The 12369-nt window shown below is 39.2% G+C and overlaps 1 protein-coding gene across 1 annotated transcript; it reads left to right on the forward strand.

Moving 5' to 3' along the window:
* Positions 1-2947: 2947 nt before the first annotated feature.
* hdm (meiosis specific with OB domains hold'em) lies at positions 2948-6770 on the forward strand. Its single transcript, XM_077440649.1, has 8 exons — positions 2948-3264; positions 3363-3430; positions 3513-3663; positions 5263-5346; positions 5569-5883; positions 5961-6105; positions 6172-6364; positions 6441-6770. Exons 1-8 carry the CDS (start codon positions 2970-2972, stop codon positions 6609-6611), a joined length of 1422 nt encoding a protein of 473 aa, XP_077296775.1. The 5' UTR covers positions 2948-2969; the 3' UTR covers positions 6612-6770.
* Positions 6771-12369: the final 5599 nt, after the last annotated feature.

The raw sequence follows: 12369 nt of genomic DNA on the forward strand, positions 1-12369 counted from the left end.
TAAGGGGGGCGAAGCCCTAGACGGCAATTAATCATGGGGGCGCGGAGGGGCGAAGCCCTAAAAGGCAACTGATCATGGGGGCGAAGCCTTAGACGGCATTTAATCATGGGGGCGCGGAGGGGCGAAGCCCTAAAAGGCATTAACTAAGGGGGGCGAAGCCCTAAACGGCAATTAATCTTGGGGGCGCGGGGGGCGAAGCCCTAAAAGGCAACTGATCATGGGGGCGAAGCCTTAGACGGCATTTAATCATGGGGGCGCGGAGGGGCGAAGCCCTAAAAGGCATTAACTAAGGGGGGCGAAGCCCGAAACGGCAATTAATCTTGGGGGCGCGGGGGGCGAAGCCCTGAAAGGCATTAACTAAGGGGGGCGAAGCCCTAGACGGCTTTGAATCATGGGGGCGCGGAGGGGCGAAGCCCTAAAAGGCATTAACTAAGGGGGGCGAAGCCCTAAACGGCAATTAATCTTGGGGGCGCGGGGGGCGAAGCCCTAAAAGGCATTAACTAAGGGGGGCGAAGCCCTAGACGGCATTTAATCATGGGGGTGCGGAGGGGCGAAGCCCTAAAAGGCATTAACTAAGGGGGGCGAAGCCCGAAACGGCAATTAATCTTGGGGGCGCGGGGGGCGAAGCCCTAAAAGGCATTAACTAAGGGGGGCGAAGCCCTAGACGGCTTTGAATCATGGGGGCGCGGAGGGGCGAAGCCCTAAAAGGCAACTGATCATGGGGGCGAAGCCCTAAACGGCAATTGCTCATGGGGCGTGGAGGGGCGAAGCCCTAGAAGGCAAAGGCTCAGGGGGGTGCCGAGGGCGAAGCCCTAGAAGGCAAAAAAAAAATTTGATTTTTTTTTTGATTTTTTAAAAAAAATTTTTTGATTTTTTTTTTGATTTTTTAAAAAAAAAAAAATCAAAATTTTTTTTGCCTTCTAGGGCTTCGCCCTCGGCGCCCCCCTGAGCCTTTGCCTTCTAGGGCTTCGCCCCTCCACGCCCCATGAGCAATTGCCGTTTAGGGCTTCGCCCCCATGATCAGTTGCCTTTTAGGGCTTCGCCCCTCCGCGCCCCCATGATTAAAATCCGTCTAGGGCTTCGCCCCCCTAAGTTAATGCCTTTTAGGGCTTCGCCCCCCGCGCCCCCAAGATTAATTGCCGTTTAGGGCTTCGCCCCCCTTAGTTAATACCTTTTAGGGCTTCGCCCCTCCGCGCCCCCATGATTAAATGCCGTCTAAGGCTTCGCCCCCATGATCAGTTGCCTTTTAGGGCTTCGCCCCTCCGCGCCCCCATGATTAATTGCCGTCTAGGGCAATTAATCATCGCCCCCCTTAGTTAATGCCTATTAGGGCTTGCGCCCCATGAGGCTGGGCCCCCCGGGCCCCCTTCGGGGCCCCACGGGGCTGCGCCCCTTGTGGCGCCCCCTTTTGAGCCCCATGGGGCTGCGCCCCATGAGGCTGGGCCCCCCGGGCCCCCTTCGGGGCCCCACGGGGCTGCGCCCCTTGTGGCGCCCCCTTTTGAGCCTCATGGGGCTGCGCCCCATGAGGCTGGGCCCCCCGGGCCCCCTTCGGGGCCCCACGGGGCTGCGCCCCTTGTGGCGCCCCCTTTTGAGCCCCATGGGGCTGCGCCCCATGAGGCTCGGCCCCCCGGGCCCCCTTCGGGGCCCCACGGGGCTGTGCCCCTGTTGGCGCCCCCTTTTGAGCCCCATGGGGCTGCGCCCCATGAGGCTGGGGCCCCACGGGGCTGTGCCCCTTGTGGCGCCCCCTTTTGAGCCCCATGGGGCTGCGCCCCATGAGGCTGGGCCTCCCGGGCCCCCTTCGGGGCCCCACGGGGCTGCGCCCCTTGTGGCGCCCCCTTTTGAGCCCCATGGGGCTGCGCCCCATGAGGCTGGGGCCCCACGGGGCTGCGCCCCCCGGGCCCCCTTCGGGGCTGCGCCCCTTGTGGCGCCCCTGGCGGGGCCCCATGAAGCTACTCGCCTTGCGCCCCCGCGGGGGTGAATCCATTGAAACGAAAAAAAAAATCGGCGCCCATGGATCGAAAAAAAAAAAAAATCGAATCACGTGTTCGATGACGTCACCGATCTACGGACGACGAAGACGACGACGACGACGACGACGACGACGACCAAGGATATTTACATACATACAAAGTCTCTTTCCAAATTATAGATTATAAGAAGAAAGAAAAGATAAAAATAAAATTAAAAAATAAAATTTTAAATTTTTTTATTTTGTTTACTATTAGATTAGTTATGTTTAAGCGTTTTATATTACAAATACCTAGCGAAGCCGGGTAATACAGCTAGTTTTATATAAATTTATGTATTTGAATACTCATTTATTATTTTTTATTAAATTGGCTGTCACGAACAAACATACATATACATTTAGTAAGTCTCTTATAAAAAATTATATGTATACGAAATTATTTGTATACCAGAATCCGGTGCCTGCGCTCCCACGGATGCGCTCCCTAGGGCTTCACCCCCGGAGTCTGCGCCCTCTAGGGCTTTGCCCTCGGCATCTTTGCCCCCAGGGACTTCGAATCCTTTGAATCGAAAAAAATCGATTTGTTTGTTTGATGACGTCACGGATTTACGAGCCAACGAACGAAGGTATGGTAAACGGACTACTAGTCATATGTGAACCAGTCACAGGACAACCGGTCGCTATAGATCGGTCACACGAGATCACCCGTCACACTAAAACTGGTCACACCCGAAAATTAGACCAATTAAAAATTTGACCAATTTTTAATTTTTAATATTTGGGCAGTTTTCTGTACGGCAATTTTCCTGTGCGACAGTTATCCTGGTAGCGATTCACATTTGGGATGTGACCCGTTTACTCTTATCTGTATCATACTTTCTTTCCCCCGCAATGTCTGCATCACGTTCATGCACGAGTTGTGGCCAACGCGCGGGGGCGAGGTTAGAGGTGGTGGCAGCAGTGAGTGGCGCCAAGTTCAGTTCTAAGCTCATGAACTAAGATGGCGGGTTCGGGAAGTGGAAGTGGTCTTCGGATGGTCGCGCTGCGGTCGTTGCAAGCGGACGCCGCGGGGTGCATGCTGGTGGCCGTCATCATCGCCAAGAGTGCGCCCAGAGTGTTCAAGAAGACGGGCCCGGAGTCGGGAACGGGAACGGGAACGGGAGCCGGCGGGGAGTCCAAAGGCGTGTTCTCGTTCACCATCAGGGACTCGACGATAGACACAGCCAACTGCTCGGCTTGGGGCTCTCCCCACTTCGTCATGTCGCTCGACCAGATGTTTCACGTCGGAGACGTCGGTCACTATCCCCGCTTTCTATTATACACATACACACACACACACACACTCTCATCTGCTTTCATTCCGTTGGTAACGCCGAATATTTTGCATTTTCAGTCGACATTTTGAGCCCCCAAATCAAGTCAAGACAGTTGGAAAGCCGAAGCGAGCAATATCAACCTTTGGTAATGTGTCCGTCTCTACCGTACAGTACATCTCCATTTATTTCCACACTCTTAATCATAGCTTGTTTTGTTTTCAATGCAGGTTTCGTCGCCGTTTAAAATTATACTGAACGAAAGGCAATCTGAGATTACTATACACGAAGCTGAAAACTATACGAACTATTTGCCTCTGTTGCATCTGCCTACTAAATCAGCGGCTGGATATTTCACGTTGGCCGATGTCGAAAAAAGCTGTCTGTATCTTATAGTTTCTATAGATTAATCTATTTAAGTATTCCGTTTAAAGGATCCGACCCAGATCAGACTTGGCTAAAGTACAACATCAAACAAACGAAATTTCTCTTATATGTACAAATATGTTATTGAAAATAATCAATATAATGATACTAGCTTTGGTACTTTTCAACAAACTTCAAATTGTAACATTGAAAAGAGAATGGAATGCAACCAATGATTATACATATCTAGTGATTATAATATGTATATCATTTTTGATCAATACAATGTAAAATTCATTCTGCGTAGGTTTGCCAGGTTTCTGATATCACAGATATACTATTTCGAACAATCAAAAAAAAAAAAAGAAATTGTAGAATTAAGAAAGAAATTAAGAAAAAATACATCACTTTATTTCAATTATAACATATGTGAATATGTATATATAATATAAGAGAACATATGAAAAATAGTCGCATGATAATCCGCAGGAATAACAGTTATTAAAATACAATACAATCACAAAAATTAAATTTTGATTTAAACGAAAAAATAAATGCAATCATTACAGTTTTATTAAAATTATATATTTCCGAGCTTTTAGCTTGTTTCAAAATATGTTCGCCTTTTTTTACGCTCGATAAAAAATGTCTAAAAACATTACAATTGTAATCAAAATTTTGCCTGATCATTAATTCAGCTTCTACAGTTTTTAATAATTGTTTAGTTGCTCCAGGTTGCACTCATTAAACCAAATATTCATTCTCAAATTGCATTGGAATGTGGAATTGAGAGTATGTGGGCCACAATTTTATACAAATTATTGCAAACAGAATGATCTACATATAAAAAATATTATCCATTTCTCATCTATTGTTTTGTTCCTAGTTTGCTTTAGTCATATTCAGTAAAAATTTGTTTAATAGACATCAACATTGCAAGTAATATTAAATAATTTCAGATTCACTCGGATTGAGCTGATAGGAACACTTTCAGCTGACGCTGACAGTTTCAAATATTATTCATAAATGATTAAGCGAGCCTCTATAACTATACATATGAACATTTCTGCACATATCTTTATAAATTTAGTTAAGTCTGGATTCTCAGAGACAATGCTGGACTCAGGATTTGTCTGTTGAACTCGGGACAAATAGGGACTCAAATAGAATCGTATAAATAACAATTTATGCGATTGTATTTTATCTTTCCCTGTACTCTTTGAATAGTTCAATATTGAATACTTTGTAAATCCTTTCACATTATTTAAAGCCTTTTAAGTCAAATAATCCAATACTTATTTAACAACTCATTTTCTGAAGATAGCACAATTCTCTTGACAGTTTTATCAATGAATTTTCGTTTGATTTTGAAATTCTTTTTACTATTCAAAATAAATCTTAGATCTATTCTAATATAGATCATTTTCTATTTTAAAAATTAGTTTTGTTGTTAGTATTTTTAGTATATAGCATACCATAGGGAAAAAGCTTTCCAACTATTTATCAATGAATCATTTGGGTTGGTTCCATCAGACGAAACAAATTGAATTCAATCCAGTTTTTTCTCTATTTATGAAAAGTTTTAATTAAATAGATAATTTTTTTATTTTGCAGCTCAAGATTTTAGAGAGGATACGATTGACTTATTAGTCGCTGTGAGAGCTGTAGCACAACCTCGTAATATAAAAACCAAATTTGGTAAAAATTACACTAATTATTTCATTTATATTATACAATTCAATTAAAATAAAAACTTAATAAAATAATAAATTCACAAAAAGCCAAAAATTTATTTACATCAAGTATCAAATCAGAAGCTTATTATATTTCAATGATTTAAATAGACTTTTGTCTCTAATGATATTATAATAATTATATTTTGTATCATTTTAAACTCATGTATTGACTGTGCATGTGAAGGTGAAGAAATACAAAACCGGGAAGTGTCCGTGATGGATCAAACGACCACAAATCCTTTCAAAATTATGATTTGGGAACCGGAAGCAATTAAAAGAGCATCGTCCTGGCAATCCCGCGAGACTGTCCTCTTCATCTCCGACATAAAACTGGAATGGAACAACTTCAACAAAGCCATAGTGGGTCGCATCATCGGGCGCACGGTCATCACCGAGGATCCGCACACCGCTGAAGCCGAAGCTTTGAGAGTGTACGCGAGACATGCCCCAATACTGAGAAGTGCAGTCATCGACCGAGTCTCCCAAGATATTCCAGATCGTAAAATCAATTTGCAACAACGACAAATACTAATGATTAAATTGTAATTTTAATAATCGTGGGCATGAATTCCACAGCGATTAGTATCAGAAGCGTAATGACGGTGCAGCAAGTGCTCGATCGGGCCAACGTCGAGGAACACGTCCAATTTACCGCTTTGATGTATGCCGTAATAACCCAAATGGACCTGGATGGCTGCAACAAAGTCACACTCACTAAATGGTAGCAAAAAAAGCTGAGTATTTGAGATAAATGTGTGAGAAGTTATTTACTCTTTATGTCTTTTAGTGTGAGTTGTTCTTCAATCGTGAAGGAGACGAAGACAGCGTGTGATAATATAGAATGTTCTGTAGCTTCGGGTGCTGAAAATATGGAGCCGGAGATTAACTTTAATGTATACGTAACATTGACCGATCATACGGGATCTCTTCGGAACTGTAGGCTCACGGGAAAGTTTGCCGAACAAGTGCTCGGCTGCTCGGTGAATAAACTTGCTATTTTTCTTATAATATTCTTGTTTTTTTTATTGTTTTAATGTTTTTGTTTGGATTTTTTAGGTAGTTGAGTTTCTTTCTATGGATGTTGATGCGAAAGGCCAATTAAAATGGCGTTTTTTGTTGGAAAGATGCACCGTTAGGATTGTCGTTATGAAGGGGCCTCTCGTTTCCATATTGACTTGTTCTGTTGGCGATCCGAATGAAGTTGTCAGTAAATTGCCAGTTTACTGAATTTATTTTAAGTTGTTAATTGGTTGATAATAAACAAATAAAAAATTGTTGCTATGTCGTAGTATAAAAAGTTAAGCTGTTCTTATAGTCTTGTTGACAAATTCGAAGCCGAAATATTAATATGGCAAAAAAGATTTTAAAAATAAATATATATGATTCACTTGTTTTTTATTTTATTATATTTATGTCGCTTAATTTTCGTAGATCCGATAAGCATTTTATTAACTTACATATACTAAGATTCAGTTCAATAGGAATAACGGTGTTTAAAAATTATTTTTAAAATATCCAATATTTATTCACTCATCTTATTAATTCCAATTTCCAATAAATCATAGGTTCATAGAATAGTCCAGACGTATATACATAGAAAATTGAGTGGTTTAAATAAATCAATGCGGGGATCACAAATACATCCACTTGTTCAAAAAGACAAAGTAAAAGCTTTCATTAAAAAGTTGAAGTTATGGAAATCAAATTTACAAAAGAATGAGTTGGATATGTTTTCACTTTCCAAAAATTTCTAGCCCACAGCCAATATTGAAGCAAGTAAAAATCTTTTTATTGACCACTTGGATGGTTTTGTCCTGCATTTTTCCTTGATTTCTCAAAAGTTTTTGTGGATACAGAATCCATTTAACTACAATGAAGAAGACGAATTCGAGCTGACAACCATCGAAAAAGAAAAATGATAGAATTATCATGCGATAGCTCACTAAAACAAAAGTTTCAAAATTAAACCGTAATTAAATTTTCGATGAATCTTAGTGGAGAGTATGAATCTTTGTATTGCAAAGCAATGCAAGTGCTTCTACAGTTGGTAACGTCTTATTTATGCGAAACGGGCTTTTCGGCACTAGCTGCAATGAAAACCAAATATCGAGCCAGGTTAACTTTGTGCCAATAAACAACAACATCCTTCGCATTAAATTTTGAAGTGTTAGATGTAGTTTAATTAGTAATTTAATATAAAAATAAATATACGTTGTTACGGGGACGAGAAGGAGATAGTGTAAAAATATTATAGTCACAGATTTTGTCAGATGATTATATTATTTAAATAGCAGTAAGTATACACGAGATAAATGTACAAGTTACTAGTCAGGCTGTTTAATCGCAAGTGCTTTTCAATATGTTTAACATGAGCATATTTTCAATAAGGGTAACAATTTCAACCAATCACAGTTTGGTAAAACAACTGGTGATTAACAGTGGCATTCATGCGTAAGATAGTTTTAGTATTTGATATATGTATCCCTTGAAATGGTTTCGTAGATACACACAATTAGTCATGCAAATTAATGAGGGATAATAATATTTGAGGGAAACACAATTCGTGAGAAAAATGTAGAAAAGCAATAAAGTTAATTAAAAACAATATTTTAAGATTTAGTGTTTACATATGTATCCCTTGAGTGTATCGAGAAATGGTTGGGTAGATACACACAATTCGTTGTGCAGATTAAAAGGGATAATAATATTTGAGGGTAACGAAAGTCGTGAGACAAAAATATAGCTAAACCAATAAAGATTTTGAAAGTCTCATAAATAACCTTAAAGGGAAATATCAATTAAACGTGCGCTCAAAGAATCAAGATCAAACAACAAGCGGGAATACAGAGTAATATAAGTACATACATAGGTTGTAAGATATTCACTACATAACAACGTTTTCGTATACATTTGTTATAGCAAAACCTTTTTATTATTCTGTCTATTGTAGTGTTTAGTATTTTTTTTTAATAAAGGTTTATTATTTAAAACGTGTCTATATTATTATATCTATTAAAAAAAAGGTAGGGAGGCGCGGAAAAAATTTTTTTTAGGGAGGCGTATTAGCATAAAGTTTGGAAACCGCTGCCGTAACTATCACTAGTATTATGGGGATCTAGTCTTGTTGTGAAGGTCTTCTTCACCACCAGTCCGCCATGTATTATAGACAGGTTCGTCTGTGTTCGGTATTAATACAACTATATGTTGAATGTGATATTTATTCGATAGTAACACGTATACACAAGTATGATTAATTGTTGGTAAAAGTATATCGTTCAGAGGTCTCTAGATGTGGTAGAGGGTCGCTGGCTCGGCATTCGGCTATGTTCAGCAAGTCTCTGGATACGGCAGTGTGTTGCTGGCTCGTTGTTCGGCTATGTTCGGCAAGTCGCTGGATATGGTAGAGTGTCGCTGGCTCGGCATTCGGCTATGTTCAGCAAGTCTCTGGATACGGCAGTGTGTTGCTGGCTGGTTGTTCTTCCAAGTCCGCGTAGTGAAGTGGTGGCTGGTCAGGAGCTGGATGTTGACTGGGGTTGTTTGGGTTGTACCTCCTTTTATATGGTTTCTGGAATGCTTGGTGGAAGTGGTTATTGATGCGTACGAAAGGAATTTGCTTTCGTCGAGGCGTCGAATTTTCTGGAATGCTTGGTGGAAGTGGTTGTACGAGCATTTAGTTTGTTGATGCGTACGAAAGGAATTTGCTTTCGTCGAGGCGTCGAATTTTCTGGAATGCTTGGTGGAAGTGGTTGTACGAGCATTTAGTTTGTTGATGCGTACGAAAGGAATTTGCTTTCGTCGAGGCGTCGAATTTTCTGGAATGCTTGGTGGAAGTGGTTGTACGAGCATTTAGTTTGTTGATGCGTACGAAAGGAATTTGCTTTCGTCGAGGCGTCGAATTTTCTGGAATGCTTGGTGGAAGTGGTTGTACGAGCATTTAGTTTGTTGATGCGTACGAAAGGAATTTGCTTTCGTCGAGGCGTCGAATTTTCTGGAATGCTTGATGGTGTTCCGCTCGATGTATTTTGTTGTTGCGGAATATTCTCGAAGGATTTTGGCATCGTTCCGCTTGGTGAATGTGACGAGATTCCCACAGTATTATTAATGAATTAAATAAAATCCTTGTTCTAATTGTTTATTTTAAAACATTCGAGTAAATATATTTCACGTCCAGTATTTAAAATATCTACATACTGTGGCGTTGAGATATTCTTGTTGAATTGTAAACAAATGCATATGTATGTTGGAATTTTATAATGAATGCACGATCAATAACCGATCGATATCCAGTATCGAAATTGGATCCGACGAGGCGATGACTAATGGAGTTATGAGTTTCAGGGATTACCCGCACGAGTAGAGAGTCGGTTTAGTGTTGCCAGGTACGGTGTTTAGTTGCACAAAAAAAATACAGCTTTAAAATGCGAGGTGGGGGAACACTGCAGTTATTGACCATTTTTATTCAAATATATGTAATATATTAACGCCAATTGGCGGTAAATAAAAATATATTGCTATCAGGTAGTAACAAACAAGGACCACTATCAAAGTTTTAAAAGGCACCTGTTACTATTTACTATCTATTTATTTAATTAAAAAATATAAATAGCTACCTATGATTTTGTTCGCAATGATGAAGATGATTTATAATATTACAGTTGCAAATTTACAATAAGTTTGATATGAGTACTGATGTTCAAACACTGGCAATTTATTTATGACCTTGTATTGAGGGGTAATTCCCGACTGACGAACGCTCGCCATTCTAGCGAGTTCCTCTCTCTGGGTCGCATTCGCTTTCGCAATTGGCTTTCGCTGGACGTTCGCTTCCTGTGAAGAGACTTTTGGAATAGGTATCTCGTCGTGTTGGAGCTTCGAAGCTGCTTGCATTGTGTGGAATCGGAATCAGAATCAGGATTTGATGTAATTATTTTCATTACCTTTTTACTTTATCTATGTACGTAGTAACAATAGGTGAAGCTTTGTGATCATACAAAAATTGGAACTCGAGATTTTGACTGAATCGAACACTGATTTTGAACACTTTCATTATCTAGAAAACATGTTAGTCCTATTGAACCGTTGAAATGTTAGGCTTATCGAATCCATAGTCGTATCAAACTGAAACTTAGTATCGGTCTCTGTAATGCTAATCGATACGATGATTTTTTTTTTTAATTTTTAAGTTGACCGGAAATGGTACCTCCCCTTATACATAGGTGTCGTTTTTTTTCTTTTCAAGCTTTTGGATTCAATTATCTTCTAAACCACTCAACGGATCAGACTGAAATTTTTTTTTGATATAATAGAAATTATAAATTTTATACAGTGATATTTTTTAAATATGTATCTATACCTCAACCGTAAGTAGTACTTTAACTCTAGAGCAGCGTTCCCAACCCTTTTTGGTTCGTGTACCACTTGGTAGAACATTACACTAAATTGTACCACCATATAAAAATTAATGTATATTATGAAATTTGTTATTGCAAGTGTAATTATATAGTATTTGCATGGTAAGGAATGCAATGGATCTTTTTTGTAAAGAAATTTTGTGGAAAAAAGTTATTTGCCGAGTCACAATTATAATATGATCCAAGTTTAATATATTGATATTATATTTCGACATACTTCTATTACTGGTTTTGGTTTTAATAAAAACATAAAATTACAAAGTTCGTATAATATACATATGTATATTCTTTTCTTAATTAAATCTCTTTACAAAATAAATAAATGTGCGCGCGCAGAATACGACAGGAAAAGCCCGTTCCTCTTGTTCCTGTTGTATCCTGCTCGCGCAAATTAAGTGAGTATGTACCGTTTACCATGCACCCTTTTTTTTTTTGATCTTTCGACTTAAGATCTTTCGATTTTCGATCTTTCCCTTCCGATATTTGCATTTTCGGTAATTTAACATTCCGGCTCGTCACGTAGACCCGTACATACATAAACATACATATGGGCACAAAAGACTACTGTAGCAAAGCTCTTCTTTTTTACTTTTAAATCGAAATGACTAACGGCCAACTGCATTATTTTCGTATCTGGTCTACTAATTCGATATACATTCATATATCACTGGTTGTTAATGGGGACGTAAACGCCCTATTGTGGGCGATTTAAAGGTCTGGGGGGGCCATTTTTAAGGGAGTTTAAGTAGGTGATTTGATGAAAGACTTGCTTGAACTTTTAATGCCAGATTAGGCATTAATCCATTTTTATTAGATTTAGAAAGTATTGGTTGAAATTTAAAAAAAGCTCTTTATTGAGTTAAAAACAGACTGAAGCTAAAATAATATTCAATCAATGTTATTATGATGTTTTTTCGGTCCATTTTCATCATTTATACCCCTTCTGTGGAGAGAGGTAAAATTACCCATTATAGCATTTCCTTCATCATATTTATAATAGTAGAAAAAGGGTTTAGCGCATATATGTATTTAAAAAAAAAACGAGATCGATTACAGATTTACTTTTTTATTGAAACTATGCTGTAATAATAATGACTTTTCTTTTAAGAATCTTAATAATAATAAATTTGATAATTTTTTAGTTTTAAATTCGTTAAACTCAATCGTCATGATGAGTTAAACAAATTTGATCTGATATCTCAAATCTTGGTACAGTAACTTAAAACTTTATTATCTTATTAATGTTTTAAAATGTGATTTTACAGATGGATGGATATTTTTTTAAAAATTAGCTGAAAGTCTATTGGTTACAAAATCGAAATCAGGATTGCAAATCGAGGTAAAGAATTGGATTTATTTATGTAAATTAAATAGATTGAGAAGACATTGAAAATGCCAAAGGCGGGCAACGTAGCTAGAAGAATGGGTGAAAGGTGGAAAATATAAGTGTTAAAATGGTACCCGAGAGAATGTGAAAGGAAGATATGTAGATACACGAAATTGGCATAATAGACACGTGGTTAACCAGCAGATTAAACTAGTCACTAGTCACTATATGCTAACCACTAGTCACT

Source organism: Arctopsyche grandis, chromosome 11 (assembly GCF_051622035.1).
Source record: "Arctopsyche grandis isolate Sample6627 chromosome 11, ASM5162203v2, whole genome shotgun sequence".
NCBI lineage: Eukaryota > Metazoa > Arthropoda > Insecta > Trichoptera > Hydropsychidae > Arctopsyche > Arctopsyche grandis.